The sequence below is a fragment of the Rhinatrema bivittatum genome, chromosome 4 (assembly GCF_901001135.1).
Source record: "Rhinatrema bivittatum chromosome 4, aRhiBiv1.1, whole genome shotgun sequence".
Classification (NCBI taxonomy): domain Eukaryota; kingdom Metazoa; phylum Chordata; class Amphibia; order Gymnophiona; family Rhinatrematidae; genus Rhinatrema; species Rhinatrema bivittatum.
The window spans coordinates 211,824,600-211,846,450 of NC_042618.1; the positions used below are offsets into that span (position 1 = coordinate 211,824,600).

Genomic DNA, 21,851 nt, shown 5'->3' on the forward strand with positions numbered 1-21,851 from the left:
CAGCACACTCTCCCCAAAGGACGGGGCATCAGTAGCCCTAACATCCAGGCAATAATGCCGAGTGAAAGTGTGTAAGGAGGACCACACCGCCGCTCTGCATATTTCCTGAGGTGACAGTAGCTGACACTCTGCCCAGGAAGTAGCTTGGGCTCTGGTGGAATGAGCCCTGAGATCTGAAGGCGCTTGGCGTCCTCGGCCAAGGTATGCTGAACAAATAGCTTCTTTAATCCAACACGAAATAGTCGCCTTAGACGCCTTTTCTCCCTTCTTGGGACCCCCGAAGAGGATGAACAAATGATCGGATCGTCGGAAGTCATTGGTGACTTCCAAATAGCGCAATAAAACACGCCGCATGTCCAAAAGATGAAGCTCCCTGTCAGGAGATGCTTCACGAGACCATCGTGAGAATCCCGGTAGCTCCACCGTCTGATTTATGTGAAAGGCCGAGACCACCTTAGGGAGGAAAGCCGGTACCCGTCCGCAAGGACATTCCATCATCGGAAATCCGAAGAAAACGGATCCTGGCACGACAGAGCCTGTAACTCCGAGATCCGACGAGCCGAACAAATGGCCAACAAAAAAAACCGTCTTCAAAGTTAGATCCTTCAGCAAAGCCCTGTGGAGAGGCTCAAAGGGAGCACCACAGAGGGCCCACAGCACGAGATTCAAACTCCAATCTGGACAGACCGAACGTACAGGAGGCCGCAAATGTTTGACCCCCTTGAGAAACCGGGCTATATCTGGATGCAGTGCAAGTGAGAAGCCGTTGAACCTGCCCCGCAATGCACCGAGCGCTGCAACCTGAACCCGAAGGGAATTGAAAGCTAAACCCCTTAGCGAGTCCCTGCTGCAGAAAATCCAGTTCCCGAGAAACATCGACCTGCAAACGATCGCAGGAGCATTGGTGACACCATGCCTCAGCTTCTAGACCTGGACATAGGCCATAGAGGTGGACAGGCGTCTGGCCTGCAGCAAAGTGGAAATGACCAGTTCAGAGTAACCTTTCAACCTTAAACGTCGCCTCTCAAAAGCCAAGCCGTGAGAGAGATGTGATCCTCCTGATCCGAAAATATTGGTCCCTGCCGAAGAATCTGCGGCAGATGCGCTAGCGGTAACGGACCCTCTAGAGCCAAGCGAACCAGATCCGTGAACCACGGGTGACGCGGCCACTCCGGCGCCACTAGAACCACCTGTCCTAGATGGAGTTCTATGTGCCAGAGCAGGCGACCGATGAGAGGCCAGGGAGGAAAGGCATACAGGAGAATTCCCATGGGCCAGGGGCAAACGAGAGCGTCTAGCCCCACCGAGCCCAGTTCTCGACTATGGCTGAAGAAGAGAACTGTTTTCGCATTCGTCTGCGTTGCCATCAGATCCAACTGTGGGACGCCCCATCTGGCGCAAATTCAGTTCCACACATCGGGAGACAACTCCCACTCTCCTGGATCAAGTTGCTGTCGGCTGAGAAAATCCGCTTGTACATTCTCCACTCCTGCGACATGAGAAGCGGCAACTCCTCTGAGATGACGCTCCGCCCAGGTGAACAGAAGCCGCACCTCCAGCACCACCGCAGGGCTCCTTGTCCTGCCTTGCCGACTGATGTATGCCATCATCGTCGCATTGTCGGAGAACACTCGTACCATTCTGCCCTGTATCCATGGAAGGAATGCCTGCAGAGCCAGGCGTACCGCTCTTGTCTCTAGGCGATTGATGGACCACGAGCCTTCCATCTTCGACCAGAGGCCTTGGGCCGACCTCTGTCCACACACTGCTCCCCAACCGGAAAGACTGGCATCGGTGGAGATGATCATCCAATTCGGGGGATCCAAGTCCACCCCGTATCCAGATTGTCGCGCGACAGCCACCATGACAGACTGGCTCTGGACTCTGGAAGAAGTGGCATTGACAGGTGGAACGACTTCGAGACCGGACTCCATCGTGACAAAAGTGCACGTTGTAACGGAAGCAAGTGCGCAAATGCCCATGGAACCAAATCCAAGGTGGACGCCATGGAACCCAGAACCTGGAGATAATGCCACACTGTGGGATTGTCCCGAAGAAGGAGGGCGTGAAGCTGGTCTTGCAACTTCGTCACACGGTCCTCTGCCAGAAAGATCTTTCCTTGACAGGTATCGAATATCGCTCCCAGGTAAACCAGCTCTTGGGTGGGTACCAAGTGGCTCTTCTGCACATTGACAATCCATCCGAGCAACCTCAACGTGAATAGGACCCTGTTGACTGATCTCTCGCAGTCCTCCCGTGACTTTGCGCGAATCAACCAGTCGTCCAGATAAGGATGGATCAAAATCCCTTCCTTTCGTAGGAAGGCCACTACCACCACCATCACCTTGGTGAACGTGTGAGGAACCGTCGCGAGACCAAACGGTAGGGCTCGAAATTGGAAATGTTGACCCAAGACCTTGAAGCACAGGAATCGCTGGTGACTCAGCCAGATTGGGATATGAAGATATGCCTCCGTGATGTCCAGGGACGCCAGGAACTCCCCTTGTGAACCGCAGCCATCACCGTCCGCAGTGTCTCCATATGAAAATGAGGGACACGAAGACGTTTCACCTTCTGCAAGTCTAAGATGGGACAAAACGTGCCCACTTTCTTGGGGACCAGAAAGTACACCGAGTACCGACCTCGTCCCTGCTGTGCCTCCGGGACTGGGACAATCGCCCTGAGGTTGAGAAGCCGTTGTAGAGTTTCCTGGACCACGTCCTGCTTGTTGCGTGAGGGCACCCGGGACTCCACAAAACTTCCCGAACCAAACGTGAGAACTCTAGAGCGTACCCATCTTTGATGACCTCTAGAACCCAATGGTCTGAGGTAATCCTTGCCCATTCCGTGTAAAAGTTGGATAATCTGCCTCCGACAGCTTCGACAATGGAATGGGTGCTCGTGGCTTCATTGGGGGGTTTTATTGGTTCCAGCGCCAAGATTTCCTGTGTCCCTACCGGAGCAGCGACCTCCGTGAAAGGATTGCTGGCATCCAGAATTTGGTTTAGAAGCCGCCGGAGTGGTATATCTGCCGGTTCTATAGCGGCGAGAATCCCGAAAGTCAGAGCACGATGGAAAAGTCTTCTTTGAGGACCTCCTATCCTCTGGCAACCGGTGGCTCTTGGATTCACCGAGTAACGTCACCAGCTGATCCAGCTCCTCCCTGAAAAGAAGTTTGCCCTTGAAAGGCAGATTGCAGAGCTGTGACTTAGAAGACAAATCCGCAGCCCAATTCCTGAGCCAGAGAAGGCGTTGCGCCGCCACCAAGGACACCATACTTCTCGCCGAAGTCCGCACCAGATCATACAGTGTGTCTGCAACGTATGCGATGCCCGCCTCCAAGCGTGCAGAATGTAGCGCACCCTTGCCGCCGGTTCCAGAACCAGAAGCCGATTCCTGGACCCAGCACAGGCACGCCCTCTGCATAAAGCTAGCGCATACTGCTGCCCGAAGACTCAAAGCTGCCACCTCAAACGCCCGCTTCAACTGGATCTCCAATTTGCGGTCCTGTACATCCTTCAAGGCGGTAGCCCCAGTCACCAGTATGGTGGTTTCTTTGTGACCGCAGAGACCGCAGCATCTACCTTTGGAATTTTCAAAAGGTCTAACACATCCGTCATCAGGGGTTACAGCTTCACCATAGCTCTGCCCACCTTTAATCCTGCATCTGAGGCCTCCCACTCCCACATCACCAGTTTGTGTAACTTCTTAGGCAGCGGGAAGAATGACGTAGGGCCCCTTATGCCATTGAGGACTAGATTAACACCTTCATTATCCGATTCCTCCTGGGCAACTTTAAGCCCCAGGACATCCAGGACCTGGGGAATAAGGGGCCACAGCTCATCTCGTTTAAAGAGACGTACCACACTAGGATCATCCCCCTCTGCAGGCGGGGTATCGGGATTGTCCGTGTTATCAGTATCATCTCCCTGGTCAGGCGATGGATCCGGATCCATCCCAGTGACCGGCCCTGAGCCAAGGCCCGATGTTAATCCCGAAGGCGGGTCCTGTGGCCCCCGGGGGCCAGCCTCCATTGGGCAAGGCCGCTCCCCGGGACGCTGTTGAGGCTCATTACCCCGACCTCTCTTAGACGGGGTTGCCATGACTTCATCTGGAAGTCCAGGCCTCTTAAAAGCCGAGTGCTTTCTTGCTAGAAAGGCTCGATGCATGAGGAAAATAAATTCAGGGGAGAACCCCCTCCGGGTCTCCATCCCCTTCCGGGATATCCATGGGTGCCGAATCGCCAGCCCCCCGCCGTGGGGATCTCCCCCACCGGGGCTAAAATGGGAGGGGGATCCTCCTCCCTGCATCCAAGGTGCAACTCATTCCGACTTCCCCGCAGGGGAGGGCATCAAGATCCAACGGGCCTTCTAGCTCCGGGGAGCAGACCGAGCACAAGGAGGCTGAATCCAGGGCCTGGCTGCGTGTGCCACAGGCGTGGCAGGCCGGCGATTTGGCGCGCGGGCCCATCCCCCCCAAATATGCAGCCACGCGGAGCACGGGGAGAAGAAAGAAATCGGGTCTGAGCGAAACCGCTCGCAGCCGAGACGCGGGAAAGGCTGGGTAAGGAAGCCGGAGAAAAAATAATAATCTGGCCTGCAGACTGCGTGCAGCCGCGCTGCAGAAAACAGTAGGGCAAGGCAGTCGGAGGAAAAAAAGACACTGCCCTGCTATACGCGCTCAGCCGCGCCACGGGACCAGCCCTGATCCCTAGTCACGGCTCAGATCGCACCAACACTTACCCGCTGCCTCCTGCAGCTCCCTGGAGCCCCGGGAGTTGAGGGAGCCCGCAGACAGCCTCACCCCACAGATACTAAAAACCGGAACCCCCCTGCAGAGACTCCTTACCTCAGAACCAGTGTTGCTAGACTTTTTTTTTTTTTTAATAACTTTACGGAGTCAGAAGCTTCTGCAGGGGTTGATGGAGCAGCTGCAGCAGTTACAGGGGTGATAAACCAGGAGCCCCTAGTCTTCACACGCTGACCGATGCGGGCGACCACCTGCCAGGGATATCCAATCCCCAGGGCACCTGGCTTCCACTGAGGGATGGCCCACGAAGGTGCCTAGCACCTCAGGAAGCGAAGAACACGACAGAAAAAAACTAAACTCTAACTAAACTAAAAAATTCAAAGCAAAAACTAAGACTGCAGGTGTGCATCTCTACCAGCTGCTAGAGTCAGAGAAATACTGAGGGACTGCAGGTGGCATTCTTGTAATATAGTAGTGCCCAAATTTTTGCTCTCTGACTCCATCTGCTGGTAGGGATACACAACCCACTTTTCTGGACTGATCTGGGTATGTTCAGGAAACTTGTGTTTCAGTTGTATAGCCTGAAGGCTTACATCCTGTCTCCTGCAGCAGAATCCCTTCAGTATGAACCTGTATTCTGGTTTTACAGACTGCATTTCTTAACTTGCTGCAGAGTTTAAACACTTACTGAGGTTTGTGGGGGCCACTGTTCTGACCACTTCTGGCACGTGATTCCCTTCCGTGTCTTACTGACTTGGCCAGCATACAGCTCTCCATTTCCGTGGTAGCAGTCTGGGAAGGGAAACAGCATTACATAGTAAAATGAAATACTTTATAATTTGTCTATTTGTTAAGTAATTGTGACTGAAACGTCCCCTGGTGTGGGGAGCTGGGTTCAGGCTGCCCAGGGCACAATTACATAGATCCCATTGGAGCGCCATGCATTTGTTTTATCTCGCCATGCCTTTGTACACAGCGCTTGCAGGGTGTCACGCTTCTGACAATGGCAGTCAGGATCCCAATTCTTTTCCTCAATTTTTCTCAGAGCCACTTTCCAAGCACCTTTATCTGCTTATCCCAGAGATAAGTTGTGCTGAGAGCCATGATTATGTGAGATTTTTGGTCTTTGAGATAATCTAGAAGACACTACTCTGATCCTGCAAAGAATCAGGCACACTATGGTCAAGGTTAGTTATAGGAATTGAGGAGCTGGTGGGGCAGTGAACTCAATTCTTAACATCTCATTAAAAAGTGAAAAGCTTCTTTAGCCCATTAAGGGGAAATTTTCAAAAGTGCATTTTCGTGCAAAGTCTACAGGTACTTTTTTCTGAGAATTTTGCACCATTTCTCAAAGAGAATGTACTCTCAAGCTTTCACTTTGAAAATTGCCTTAGCAAAAAGTACTCCCACAGATTTGCATCTGCCTATTTCTGTGTGTACATTTTCCCCTAAAAAATAATACACATATATTACTCCTGGGGGAATTCTGCGCAAAAAAACTTAAAATTCTGCAAACTTTATATTGGTCAAAATAACACAATTTATATGATAGTCTTTAAGTAATTACATTTTAAATTAATACAGAAAAAAGTTATTACTTAGATGCAGAATTTTAAATATTTTGAGCAGAATTTCCCCAGAAATTCACTATAAGAATGTATGTTGTGCCGCAATGCATGTATTTTTACATGCATTGAATGACATCCCAAGGGTGGGAGTAGGGCAGGGAAATCTTACAAATTTCCTGGAACAACCGTCTGAAGAACAAGTAGGTTATTGTGGGACGTTGTTGGTCACTTTTTCATCTGTGGCAGATAAAGATTTAATCCTAAAATTATTTCTCCGGAATAGAGAAAAATTGTATCTAGGATATGAGATATGGATGTACCCAGAACTGACTAAAATAACGCAACAAAGAAGGAAAAGATTTCCAACTATGTGTCAGAAAGCTAGGGATATGGGAGCCCAGATAACCATTCGTTATCCCAGTAAATGTGTCTTGAAATTTAACAACTTGAGATATGTATTCTTTGATCCGCAGCAGTTAAGATCCTTTCTTGATGCACATAACTCTGTAAATTAGGGTGCTAACTAAACCAGTTATGGGATTACATAGTAGAGCTGTCCTTCCCTTGAATATGTAAAAGTTTTCTTTTCTTCTGAGAAAAACTCCTAGTAAATTGATTCTCCCAATTTCTTTATAACGAACCGGAATGTTTGAATAACCTTATGTGAATTTCTTATAAAAGTTTTGTCTTGTTTTCTTATGGATTACTACCATTGTAGCATGGAGATAAATATTGCTTAATGGTTCAATTAAAAGAAATGCATGTACTGCTATCAAAGATTGTAAAAAATGCATAAATAAACAAAAAACACCGGAGACTTTAGGTGTAGTGTCCAAAAATAAATTATTTACTGATGGGTAATCAAGCAGATAAATCACATAATAAATACAGTTCCCAGCGCTATAGATGAGTCTTCTATTTTTACAATTCTTTCCTCTATCTATGCAAATGTCTCTTATCGGCCATAAGCAACATCCTCGACGGGCACCATCACTTTCAACATTTGATAGACAATCCACCAGCCTCACCTGTACCGAGTTTTGGCGCCTCAAAAGCGAGAAGAGCTGCTATACTAGCTTGAGAAGGCATCTTTTAATTTCTGAAATACTGTCACAGTTTTCGTAGACGAAGTGGCAACGTTGGCTCGCTTCTTAGTCATCGTTGTTAATGGAACAGTCAATGAAGAGTAATCTTTGATGAAGGTCCTGTAGTAGTTGGTAAATCCCAAAAATCATCTTAGAGCTTTTAGGCCAGTGGGTTGTGTCCATTTTTGAATACTCTCATGCTTCTGAGGGTCCATCTGGACACCTTTGTTTTGAGACAATGTACTCTAAGAAGGGCATGGATTCCTTGTGGAATTCGCATTTAGACAACTTGGCGTATAAGCGGTTCTCGCGAAGTCTCTGCAGAACTCTTTTGACATCCTCCTGATGGGATTGCAGATCCTGGGAGAATATCAAGATGTCGTCTAAGTAGACAACGACACATTGGTAGAGTAGATCACGCAGAATATCGTTCATCATGTTTTGGAAGACAGCAAAGGCTGCACAAGCTGAAGGGCATCACCAGGTATTCAAAGGGCCCACCCCGGGTATTAAAGGCTATCTTCCATTCATCGCCAGAGCGGATGCGAACTAAGTTATACACTCCTTTGTGGTCGAGCTTGGAGAATATCTTGGATCTTTGCATCGCATACACATGTACAACTTCTCACCGGGGACTGCCATGGGAGGCGGCTTCTGTAGCAGCAGCAACCACGGAGGAGCCCGGAGCTGATGGTGCGCGGCAGGGCCGTCTCTTAGTAGAACTCCTGATGCCCGTGGGAGAGGTAAGAGGGGCCAGCCGCGGCCAGTGCATCTAACACTCTGGCTGACTAACAGAAGTAAGACTGTTTGTATTTTCCAACCCTCCCACCCCTAGCTCATCCTTTAATTTATAGGCAGGTGTCACTCACACAAAACAACAAAAAAGAAAAAAACAGCCTTATTGAGAGTTTGATCATTCCCCTATAGGCCACTACCAGACATATAGTGAATTCACTAATACATTTAAAGGATCCTAATTAGACACACTCCTACTCCCATAGCAACCTAAAACTTAACTAGGAACTGATCAAATTTGAGATTAGGCAGCAGTCCAACAGCAAGAGGGGGGCTTCCCAGTCTTTTGCATCGAATGTCACATGTTGATGGCCCTATTAGGTATTCCTGCGCGATTCAGAAAGGAAAATGTGCAGCCAAGCCGCACATTTTACTTTCAGAAATTAGCGCCTACCCAAAGGTAAGCGCTAATTTCTACGGGCACCGGGAAAGTGCACAGAAAAGCAGTAAAGACTGCTTTTCTGTGCACCCTCCGACTTAATATCATGGCGATATTAAGTCGGAGGTCCCGAAAAGCAGTACAAAAAGTTAAAAAAATAAAAATAAAAAAATTTGAAGTCGGCCCATGGCTCGCGGGTTGAAAACCGGACGCTCAATTTTGCCGGGATCCGGTTTCCGAACCCGTGGCTGTCAGTGTGTTTGAGAACAGATGCCGGCAAAACTGAGCGTCGGCTGTCAAACCCGCTGACAGCCACCGCTCCTGTCCAAAAAGAGGCGCTAGGGACGCGCTAGTGTCCCTAGCGCCTCTTTTTACTGCCGCCCTAATTTGAATACTGAATCGTGTGCACAGGAGCGTGGCCTATGCTCGCGCCGGGAGAGCGGACTTTACTGTATCGGCCCAAAAAAGCTTTTAATCAATGTATACAATCACAGGTGTCACAAAATGATGTTTAGATATACATTCATGGAAAAATGGTACACAAAGTTCCTCATGAGAAGTATCTAGGAAAAGTAAAAAGTCATGGGATAGGTGGCGATGTCCTTTCGTGGATTACAAACTGGCTAAAAGACAGGAAACAGAGAGTAGGATTAAATGGACAATTTTCTCAGTGGAAGGGAGTGGCCAGTGGAGTACCTCAAGGATCTGTACTGGGACCCGTACTTTTCAATATATTTATAAATGATCTGGAAAGAAATATGACAAGTGAGGTAATCAAACTTGCAGATGATACAAAATTATTCAGAGTAGTTAAATAACAAGCAGATTGTGATAAATTGCAGGAAGACCTTGTGAGACTGGAAAACTGTGCATCCACATGGCAGATGAAATTTAATGTGGATAAGTGCAAGGTGATGCATATAGGGAAAAATAACACATGCTATAGTTACACAATGTTAGTGTTACCATTCAGCAAAGCTCCAGCAGGCTCCCGCGATGTGGAGCTAGACTGTATCGCTCGGCTCGGCACAGTGCCGCGCGACTCGCAATTTGACTCTGCCCCCCTTTTTGTTGTCAGCAGCCCAGCCGGACGTTCCTGCATTAGCGCGGGAAAAACTAATATTTAAAGAGATCTCTCCAGCACAGCATTGCCTCGGCTACAGGCTTGCTTGTGCTGGAGCTTTGGTGGATTTTCCTGCCTGGGATCTTGTCTGCTGCTTGTCCTGACCCGGATTGCTTCTCGGACCTGGTTGCCTTGCTGCCTGCCTCTCGGATTAGTTTGCCCTGGAACCTTTGTCTGCTGCCTGCCCCGACCCGGACTGTCTCTCCGACTTATTGCTTGCTGCCTGCCCCGATCCAGAGTGTGACCTGGACTTGCTCATTGTCCTCTTGGATTGGATCATCTGGACCTGCCTGGATGCTCATCCTCCTGTGTCCAGTATCAACCCTGATCATCTTACGTACAAGCCGATACAGTACAGTGCACTCCGATGGTATTTGGACGCGTGTTTTCAACGCACTAGCTTTACCCCTTATTCAGTAAGGGGTAATAGCGCATCCAAAACGCGCGTCCAACCCCCCCGAACCCAATAGCGCCTGCAACATGCAAATGCATGTTGCTCGCCCTATTAGGTATTCCCGCGCAATTCAGTAAGTAAAATGTGCGGCCAAGCCGCACATTTTACTTTCAGAAATTAGCGCCTACCCAAAGGTAGGCGCTAATTTCTCCGGGCACCGGGAAAATGCACAGAAAAGCAGTAAAAACTGCTTTTCTGTGCACCCTCCGACTTAATATCATGGCGATATTAAGTCGGAGGTCCCAAAAGTTAAAAAAAGAAAATTGAAATAGGCCCGCTCCATGGCGAGACCGCACCTTAAATACTGTACAATTCTGGTTGCCGCATCTCAAAAAAGATATAGTTGCGATGGAGAAGGTACAGAGAAGGACAACCAAAATGATAAAGGGGATGGAACAGCTCCCCTATGAGGAAAGACTAAAGAGGTTAGGACTTTTCAGCTTGGAGAAGCGTTACCCCTTATTCAGTAAGGGGTCGAAATCGCAGGCAGCCCTTCCGGGTTGGGCCCTCCTTAGGCGCGCGGCCGCGCCTCCTGACCACTCTTAAAGGGACAGCACCATTAGAAGCAGGTCAGCCCCGGAAATGACGTCAGTAGCCTAGCAGTATATATGGGAGCCTCCTCTTCATGATCATCGACTTGTCAATGAGTCTGCTCGCCTTGGTGAGGTCTTCCTGGTGCTCTGAGTCCTCTTCCTGCCTTCCGACTCCTGTTCCTGCTTCCAAGCCTTGTTCCTCGTCCTGCTCCTTCCCTTGGTTCCACAGACGGATCTTCTGGCTTCTGACTTAGATTGGCAATCGGTAACTCTCTCTGGCTTCTGACTCTGGACTGGCTATTGGCGACTCTCTGGCTTCCGACATCGGACTGAACCTCGACTATTCCATAGTCTTCACAAGGGCCCACCTAAGACCAGCCAGCCCCACGCACCCAAAGGCTCAACCCGCGAGGAACGGGGTTGGTATTGGTGAAGCTCCAGCCAGCCCTTTCTTCAGTCAGCCTCGCCTCCCGACGGTGGGGACCTGTGGGGGTTTGCCCTCGCAGATAGCACCAACTCCCCCTCGGGCAAAGGGTCCACACTCTCCTCGGGTTACATAACACAGAGTGACTCACTGCTCTCTTGATTAACAAATGTTGGTACCTAATCAAACCAAATCAGACTACCTCAACACCTTTCCAAGGTGAGTAACTGAACTGAACTTTTCAACCTTTTTACTTAGGTATACACTGCTCCTAGCTTATTTCTAGCTTTGGCTACCATTTATTTTATTTTTTTTAATATACAAACACTAACTTCTGTTTATTCGCTGCCATGCTGACTATTAAAAACACCAACACACTAAATAATAATCCCCAATAGTTAACTTCGCCACAATACTTTTAAAAAAGAAAATTTCCCAAGCAAAAACTTACTGATTCCTTTCAGCCACCAGCAAGGTCTATCTATAATTTATGGTCTCTTTATTTTGAATTTAGTGAGGGTCTGTCTATGTTCTATACAAATGACAGGTGAGGTATTCTGCTAGTGTGTATTTTCTGTGTAGGGATCTGTAGCAGCCTGGCTTGTTTTGTTTTCCTAATAGGAGGTATTTTGGTGTGTTAGGACCTGGTGTAATATTTACAGTGTTGCCTTTTCATAAGTAGGATATTTACTGTTTGAGTGCTGGCAGTTAGGGCTGTTTTGATATGGCAGATTTACAATATTGTAATTGCAACTCAATACATGGCTTTCCCAGGGCCAAACCTACACCCAGCATGCATTACCATAGGCCTAATGCCATATGGGTTCCAAGTGTCTTTTTTTATTTTTTTTCTAGCACATGTACATATAATGTACATGCTATAAGTGATTTTTTTTTTTACCTCAAAGTCCTTTCTTATGTTACTATAAATGCTTAATTTTGAATTGTGAATGGGGAGGGTGCAACCGGGGAGGAGGTGGGTGCAAGGCTGTAAGGTGTACGTAGGGTACATAATACCTATACATCAGCCCTAGGGAAGAGTGGAAGGTATGATTGGTTGGAAGATGAGAGAGGGGGGAGGGGAAGAGGAGGATTTGGAGATGAGGGAGGTTCAAGAGCATAAGAAAGGATGCAACTGTTGAGGGGAAGGACAAAGGGAGATGGAGATGGTAAAAGGAGCAACTCAGTGAGGGGAAGATGGAGGACTGAGAGGGGGCAATAGAGGGGAGATTTGGGGAAGTGTAGGATTGGCACAGAGAACTGGAAGGATGAAATCTAGATGAGTGCATAGAGAGGCAGAGATAAAGAAAATGAAAATAAAAAGGAGAATAAAAGGGAAAGTTAAATATTAGACAGAGGCATAGGGAGGTACTGAAGAGACAGGAGAGAGAAGAAACAGAAAATGAACTCCTGTAAAGGAGTTAGGAGACCAAGAAGAGGAAAGCAGTATAAAGAGATGAGGACCAAAGTGATTAGAAAAATAAAATTCCAGACAGCCAGAGTAGAAAAAAGCATTTTATATTCAGTTTAGTGGATGGACCCTGTCGACTTTGGGAATGTGCAGCTCAGGATATCTTATTTTGCACAACACAGGAGGAAATGTATTTTTGTTTCTCTTTCTCTGGTATTGCATGCAGAATTTGGTTTCTTGGGGGTTTTCAGTTCAGTTTTTTAATGTAGGCTTATGGTGCCAGGATCCCTGTATTGGTTCCGAGTGAGCTGAAGGCCCATAGAGATAGGAGGAAACTGCTGGATCAAAATGAAAATGAAAGCCCCATTTAGCAGAGTGTCCTGGCTGGTGGGGGTCGTGTGTTAAGTTCAGGTTAAGAGCGCCCTCTTTTTTTTACTTGGCTATAGGTGCCAAATAGCCTGGCTACAGCTCTGTCCAGCCCCTTCCCTTCAGGCAGCCTGCAGCGAAGAGGAGAGGAGGGTTGAACTGGAAAGGACAAAGCAGATAATAGCCATTCTGCTCTCTAATTTACCCCTACCCTCCCGTTGTACAGGAAACAGGAGAGGAAAAGGTGTTACAGAAGAGAAACTGCAGAGCAAAGAAGAGACACAAAAATGGTTTGAATTAGTACAAATTTGAAACTTCAACCCTGCCTTGATGAGTGGCACTACAGTTCACAAGTTTCAAACTTACACTAATTCAACCCCTTTTGTGTCGGTTGCTCATGGCTTAATTTCTGGTGGAACAGCCCAGAAAGGAAAATTAGTTTCTTACCTGATAATTTTCGTTCCTGTAGTACCAAGGATCAGTCCAGGACACCTGGGTTGTGACTCCGCACCAGTAGATGGAGACAGATTAAAACTTGTGGGCGGAGCCTTATATGCCCCTGTGCCAGTCACAGCCCCTCAGTCTTACATAATGTCAAAGTAGAAACGCCACTAGAACTAGCTAACAACTACCTTTAAGGAAACCGAACATAACGCAAACCCCTTCCGAAACTGGACTCCGCAACCAGCAGAGCGCAAACAAGCGACCAGGGTAGCTAAGAAAACACTGAGCGGACTCTCCGTTACTACTACGCAGTGCTGCGGGCGGGATCCTGGACTGATCCTTGGTACTACAGGAACGAAAATTATCAGGTAAGAAACTAATTTTCCTTTCCCTGTACGTACCAGGATCAGTCCAGGACACCTGGGATGTACCAGAGCTAAATTACCGAGGGTGGGAAGCAGAGAGTCCCGCTCGGAGTACCTACTCTCCAAAACCCCCGGAAACAGTAGCTGGAACCTCCAACCGGTAATGTCTAATGAAGGTATGGAACGACTTCCAGGTAGCCGCTCTGCAAACTCCGGAGGCGATACCTGCAAAGACTCCGCCCAAGACACCGCTTGGGACTGCGTCGAGCGAGCCCTGAGGAGGCCCCCCAGGAACCGGTTTTCCCCACACGAGGTATGCCAACCCAATGGTTTCTTTTAGCCAAACAGGCAATCGTCGTGTGGGATGCTGTGGCTCCCGTTCCTTGGACCCGAAAGGAAACAAATGATCTGCTATCCGAAAGGAAGTCGTGACCTCCAGGTAGCGTAGAAGGGATCTTCGCTCAGCAAGCCTCATGAAGTCGCTCGCTAGAGGATCAAAGGAGCTCCCGGCCGCAGAGCGGACAGTTCAACTGACTGATTCAAAAGAAAAAAGACCGTAGGTAGAGAGGAAGGGGTCGACCGCCAGGATACTCCCGAAGCGGAAATACGCAAAAAGGGACCCTACCGGAGAGAGCCTGCAACTCGGAGAAGTGCCGCACCGAGCCAAGCGCCACCAAGAATACAGTCTACAATGTGAAATCCTTAAGATTCATCCGCTTCAAGGGGCAAACGGTGCCGTGCACAAGGTGGAAAGAACCCAATTAAGATTCCAGGACGGGCAGGGGAAAAGCAATGGAGGACGGAAATGCTTAGCCCCCTTAGAAAACGGGAGACATCAGGACCCGCCAGCAACCAAGCGCCGCCACTTGGACCCGCAGGGAACTGCATGCCAAGCTTTTGGCCAGACCAGCCTGGAGAAAACCAGAAGATCAGATACCACACTCCGCTGCACGCACCATTCCTCAAAGACTACCGAGACCCGGACGTATGCCAAGAACGTAGGCTGCTTCCCGGACCTCAGCAGCATAGCCACCACCGCGTCAGAGTAACATGTCCCCTGTAGCCGAGGCCTCTCAAAATGCCATGCCGCGAGACAGAAGGGAACCGCGTCCGCCAACCAGACGGGGCCCTGACTGAGGAGCCCCGCGAACCCCTGGAGACGCATGGGACGCCCAGTAGCCGTCCCCGACCAACTGAATGAGGTCCGCGAACCACGGACGGCGAGGCCAATCCGGAGCCACCCTGATCACGTTGAATGGATGCAATTCTATGCGGCGCAGAATGTTGCCGAAACATTGGCCCCGGAGGAAAACGTACAGCCGGACATCCGTCGGCCAGGGAAGCACCAAAAACGTCGACTCCTCCTGCTCCCCTTTCTCGGAGCCAATTCGCCACTGGCCATCCAGTCCATGTGGGGATACCCCACGTCTTGCCGATGAGGCGAACCGCCCAGTCCGCCAGCTCCCAGTCCCCGGGAACTCGACGATGACGGCTGAGAAAAACTGCCTGGACGTCGTCGACCCCATGCGATGGGAGAGGCTGCGACGTTGTCGAGATTTAGTTCCGACCAAGCCAGCAAGAGCCGCGCCTCCTCTGCTACCTGTGGGCTTCTCGTCCCTCCTTGGCTATGGATGTGGGCTTCCCGTCCCTCCTTGGCGATCGATGTAGGCCACTGTGGATGCGTTGTCCGACAAAACACGGACCGCTCGTCCCCTCAGCAGAGGCAGGAACGAGTGCAGCGCCCAACGGACCGCTCTGGTCTCCCGTCGGTTGATAGCCCCTCGGGCTTGAGACGCTGACCATAGGCCTTGAACGGACTTACCTAGACAGATCGCTCCGTATCCGGAGAGACTTGCGTCCATGGTCACCACTGTCCAGTTGAGCACTAGGAGGGACACTCCAGAGGTCAGATGACTGGAATCGAGCCACCAGGCTGGATCTCGCCCGGCCTACAAGTGGAAGTGGACGGTAGAATTCCCCCGAAAACGGCTTCCAGCGGGATAGGAAGGACGACTGCAATGGCTGTAGATGAGTGAACGCCCAGGAGCCCAACGCGAGAGTGGAGGCCATAGTACCCAGGACCATCAGGTAATCGCCGACCCGTGGTAGGTGTAGCGACAGCAAACGCCTCACTTGAGACTGCAGTGTGCACCTTCGTTCCTGCGACAGGAACACGCAGCACCGTGTCGTCGAAGGTATTCCAAGGTCTGCGTGGGTACCACTTGACCCTTGTTGCAATTGACTACCCAGCCTAGAGACTGCAAGAGGTGTAGGCCCCTGGCCACCGCCAACCGACACTGATCCTCGGACTTCGCCCGAATCAACCAATCGTCCAGGTAAGGATGAACCAGAAAACCCTCCCGGCGTAGCTGCGCCGCCGCCACGACCATCACCGTCATGAACGTATGAGGCGCCGTTGTGAACCCACACGGGAGAGCCCTGAATCGATAATGCCGCCCTAGGACGTCAGAACCGTAGGGATCGCTAAAAACGACAGTTGAATTCCTACGCGAAGGTACGCCTCTGTGAGATCTAGTGAGGCCAGGAATTCTCCTGTACGCACAGAGACGGTCACCGACCAAATAGTTTCCATTTTGAAGTCAGGCCCACACAGGCCTCCGTTCACCCCTTTTAAATCTAGGATAGGGCTTGAAGAGCCAACTTTCTTTGGAACAATGAAGTAATTGGAATAACGCCCTTTGCCGTGCTGACAGATCGGAACGGGGGAAATGGCTCCCAACTTTTCCAAGCGCCGGATGGTGTCTAGCACTGCTGCTTTCTTTGCGGGAGCCTTGCACGGCGAGACCAGGAACTTGACTGCTGGGAAACGACCAAAATCTAATGCGTAGCCGAGCTTTAACACGTTGAGGACCCACTGGCCCGACGTTATCCTGGTCCACTCCTTGACCAGCAAGGTCAACCGCGCCCCTACATTGGAAACGACGTACTGGGGCTGAGGTGAGGGATGGGCCGGCCGCGTAACAGTGTGAAGACTTGGGCTCCTCCCTATCTACCAAAGCGTGTATCCCGAAAAGACTGCTGCCATTGAGGGATCCGGGAGGAAGCTGACCAATAAGGACCGGTTGCTGCCATTGAGGGATCCGGGAGGAAGCTGACCTATAAGGACCGGTAGACCATTGAGGACGCGAAATCCTGGGTCCTCGGAAACGGCATGCCGAGAGGAGGGAGCGCGCCCTGAATCTGCCCCCAGGCAGCCGGTTTGGACGAACCATCTGCAGCCCAGTTGCGCAGCCACAGCAGGCAACGCGCAGATACAGCCGCCATTCTGGACCTAGCGGATGAACGCGGCAAACCGTGGAGAGCAACTGCCCCATACGCAATTGCTGCCTCCACCTATCTGCCTGTGATGCCTTTGCCGCCGACAGACCTGCGTTCACCTGAAAAACTTGGGCCCATTGCCCAGCGCAGACTCACTCGGATAGCGAAGTCGGGCAGCCCGCACACCCAGGGCAGACACTTCCAAAATCTTCTGGAGTTGCACTTCCAGTTTCCTATCCTGTAGATCCCGGAGAGCCGTGGCTCCCGTAACCGGAATGGTCGACCTCTGCGTCATCGCAGAGACTGCGACATCCCCCTGCGGCAGTCGAAGGAGTTCCAGCGCATCCTCGGGTAGCGGGTAAGCTTGTCCATGGCCATACTGACCTGCAAGCGTAACTTCGGCGTATCCCATTCACTGAACCGGATATCTGTCGAAGAAAGTTAAAAAGGAAATGCTACTGCTGGGCCCGCAAGACCTAAGAGCACCGGATCCATGTTTGCCTCTGGATGGGCCACCACTGGCGGAGCCTCTATTGCCAGTTCCTGAGAATTGCCGGAAGCAGCGGGGACAGTGCTTCCCTGCGAAAGAGCCGCACCACCTTGGGGTCCTCCCCCTCCACGGCTAGTGTCCCTTTGCCCGCGCTGGGCTGGACGGGACCATCCGCAGCCGCCTCCTCGGGCCCCATCAGGGGCTCCTCTGGAGACTCTGAGTCAACTGCCGATGAAGATTCCTTCTCAGACACCTGAAGTACGCCACGCGGCGGAAGCTTCCACCGCGAGGGCTCCCAAGAGCCCTCCGCAACACCCATAGTGTTCTTTTTCTTTGGAGCAGACCAGCGGGTGCCCCCCCCCCCCCCCCCGCGACGCCCCTCCGGCTGCGCTTACTATGCTGATATTTAAACCCTGCGCAACAACAGATGAAAAAGGAACCCGAATCTGCAGAAAACATCCGCGGTAGCCACCGGATATCGAGGCCCCTCCGTGGGGGACCCCCCCCGCCGGACCCCGCAGCGGAGAAAACGCGGGGGGCGGAGCTGTATCCCCTGCCGAGAACCGAGCAAATTCGCTGCTGTAATCTAAAATGGCCGCCGCACTCGCCCAGCGCGGGAAGAAAATCTTGGGCCTACCAGCCGCGCCCCCCCCGCGCGGCGGCGATCGCGCGGTTCAGGGCCGGGCCCCCCGAGGCGATCCGGACACTCCTTCTTTCGTGGGCAAGCCGAGCCGCAGGCATGCCGGCAATCGCGGCGAAAAATGGGCGGGAAACGCAGCGAAACTTCAAAGAAATTAAAAATTCAAAACCGGCGACCTCCCTTCTGCTACCGGCGCCCCCCCCCCTAAAAACGGAGCGGAGATTGAGACGCGAGTAAACGGAGAGCCGGCACAACGAAAACAAAAAAACCCCCCCTTTTTTTTTTTTTTTACACAGTTTGCAGCTGTCCTTGGTTCTGGAGCCCTTGTCCTGCAGGGGTGAGTGAACCGGGCTCCCCGGTGTCACCCCTGACGCTGCTACTAGGTAAGCCGGGTCCTCGACCCTAGCAGCGGCCTCAACCAGGGGGGGGGTAGTCCCCTCAGGACCTCTCAACCCCCCTGGGAGGCAGGGCAGACAGCTATAATCACTAAAAGAAAACACCTACTTGGAGAAGCTCACCGAAGCTTACCTCAAAAACACCAAGTTACCTAAAAAATAACCGAACCTGACCGACTAACAGAATCATGCCAGGCAGGGGCTGTGACAGCATCTGCACCATCTACTGGAGACAGAGTAAGACCGAGGGGCTGTGACTGGCACAGGGGCATATAAGGCTCCGCCCACAAGTTTTAATCTGTCTCCATCTACTGGTGCGGAGTCACAACCCAGGTGTCCTGGACTGATCCTGGTACGTACAGGGAATAGCATTCTGCCATCTTTTTTTCTGGGACCCAAAGAAGTGGAGTAGAGCCAAAGGGGGTAAACCAGTTCTGGTTTCCCCACAGAAACGGAGGAGAGCTGGTGGTATAAATCGCTTCCGTTCACCTGCAGAAACAGAGCAGAGCCAGAGGTGGCACAGATCTTTCTGGCCCCCCCAGGCCCCAAAGATGGGGCAGCCATATGGCCTTGATTGCTGTGCAATTTCCTGGAGCAATTGAGGAGGCCTTGAAGGATAATGGCCAAGGTCAAAGAGACACAAATTGAATGCCTGTCAGTGGAGGTGTGTCATCTTCTTGACCAGGTTGCTGCTTATTATGCTGGCTTCCGGGGCTCTTCCACCTTTGACACTGGTGACCACACTAAGGGAGGAGAAAGTGGCAAGAAAGTGAGTGAGGTGATGGTAGGGAGGGAGAAGAGTGAATGAAGGGATCAGAGGAAAGCAAAATGAGGGTGGAGGAAGGGCAAGAGTGAGGAGATCAGATGGAAGGGAGTGCAGGGGATGTGGGGGAGGGGGCAAAAGAGTGCGTGAGATGTGAATGGAAGGATCAGAGAGATTGTGTGGTATGAGTGAGATAAGAGTGGGGTTAGTCTGTGAGTAAGGCAATTAGCAAGGGGAGGAAGGGTGTGTGGTGGGGGGAGGAAGAGGAAGAAAGTGAGTGAGGAGAGCACTTGGTGTTGCTCCCTTATTTCCTCCCCTGATGAGATAAAGAGCAGAATTCACTCCTCCACCCTGTCTAAGGAAGAGGGGGAGAGTGGGTGATGCTTGCCAGTCTGCTGCCATTCCCAAGGCAGAGGACAGCCGGCTGATTCCAGCTGAAAGAGTAAGCCTGTGACTTACTGGCCAAAGAGGGAGAGGATACATTTCCAGGAAGGGGGAATTAGTGACTGGAAGGGGAATGGGAGTCTCAAGGACCACTGTGGATTGGGGGTGAGACTTGGGAGCTGTAGGACCACTGGAGGGAGATGAAGAACACTGGAGGAATCATGGGGTGGGAGGCTAGTTGTGTGCGGTATCTCTGCTGTGTGATGGGACGTTTGTCTTTTTGCCATTCTTTTTCAAGTTTCCTGAGGTCAGATTTCATGTTTCTTAGTAGGGTGTTGAACCAAGGGTTCCGTTGTTATCTCTTATTCTTTAGTTGTTTGAATTTCTCTGGGTTTATGTTATTTGCGAATGTGTTCGCATAAATGAGTGTGAGAGAGTTCATTCCTGGCCCCAACACCCCCCCCCCCCCACTCCACAGTTCTACTTCCTTTTTGTATGGGAGGTATTTCTTGTCCCTACAGGGCCTAAACTCATTCAGGGTTATTTTCAAAGGAAAATGTAAACGCAACATACTATTTTAGCAATTTTCAAAAGCCCATTTTAACTGCACTTAAAGCAGGTAAAACCGATTGACAATTCAATAGCATATATTGTAGCAATTTTTGAAAGGCTTTTGAAAATTGCTACAGTATATGCTATTAAGTTTTAAAGTTTCAAATTGTGAATTCAAATATCTTGGAGTGCGGATCTTGCCCAATTTTTCTGAATTGCATATGCTAAAGCTAGGACCCTTTAACAGGAAATATGCAGAATTGAGGTGGACATTTCTTCCCATTTCAGGGATGAGTAGAATTGTTGAAGCGGGCCTGGCCCATTGTGTAATATAACAAGTCATTGAATTTCTAATGGCATGTCTAAGTTTGGTATTTCTGTTGTTACTTGTGCTATACTAGTATGGGGCCTCTTGTTGATGGTACAGATCCTCTCTCAGAAAAGGATAGTAGGCAGGGAAAAAGCATCATGACTTACCTGCTGTTGCCACATCATCATTGCAGCGTTTAATTTGGAAACAGAAAGCCACGCGCATTCCCGGGAGAGTCGTGAAACACCAGGGAGCTTCTGAGCCATCTGGATTCCGGCAGTAATTCTCTTCCAATCCCCTGAGAGACACAACACAACTCATCACAGCCAGCCCCAATGTCCGGCATGACCTCACAACTCAGCATAGCGATCCCCAATGCTCTTCACAAAACTACAACTCACCATAGCTAATCCCAATCCCCTGCACAATCTCACAGTTCACCACAGTCATCTCCTCAGTACAATACATATCATCACAATCAATCCCAGCCTCCCGCACAGCACAACTCAATATAGCCAATCCCAGCATCCTACCACTGCACCACAAAACGTTTCACATCCTCCTCCAATTCTATACAATCAGTCCCCTTTTCAGAGATGGACAATTCACCAATTATACTCATCATGATCTCACCCCTCCCACCTCATGCACGTATCATTGGTAAGTCGCCTAAAGCCTGGCATCAGGCAACTGACAAATAAATCACATTCAATCACAGACCTTCCTTACACACCTCACTAGTCAGTCCAAAACTCCACCCTCTGCACAAACTATCACGCCCAGTCCCAACTCCCAAGCACACCACTACAACTGACCCCAACTAGTTCCAGCATCCTATCTGTACTATTCATCCCAAGCAGTTCTAGCTACCTCACCCACATAACACTACAAATGCCACAGTCAGTATCATTATCTTCCTCCTTTTGGGTCTTAATTTTACACAGACAGACATGAAATGTGCACCATGCCTTCTACTTCATTTGCCTGGCATGCATGCACTTGCACTGATACTTTCCACATTTATACACAAACAGGCCGATGCAATATCATGCACATAAAAACGTGCGTCCAAAGTCGATGCATGTTTTTTGCACGCACGCACATCCGCCTCTCCTTGGCGCTCGATGAAATACACAAATGAGCTGCCATGCTAAAAGGGATGCGCAATGGATAATTTGCTCTGCATCGGGAGCCCGGAAGAAGTGGCTGTGTGTCCACAACTGCTTGACCAAAGCTCCGTGCCAGCCCCCAGCAAGGCTGTTCCGGATTGGTCCTTGTGCTGATATGGGTCAGCGAAAGGACCAATCCACTTTCAGGGCAGCCTTCTGAAACGGGATTGGTC

At 50.3% G+C, this 21,851-nt stretch overlaps 1 protein-coding gene across 1 annotated transcript in view; it reads right to left on the reverse strand.

Annotated features, from left to right (window-relative positions):
* Positions 1-21,851, reverse strand: part of MST1 (macrophage stimulating 1) — a 165,501-nt gene that overhangs the window by 106,063 nt on the left and 37,587 nt on the right. Inside the window, exon 9 of the mRNA XM_029599661.1 lies at positions 20,677-20,807. Within this exon, the coding sequence (XP_029455521.1) occupies positions 20,677-20,807 (131 nt within the window). The remainder of the gene's footprint in view (positions 1-20,676; positions 20,808-21,851) is intronic.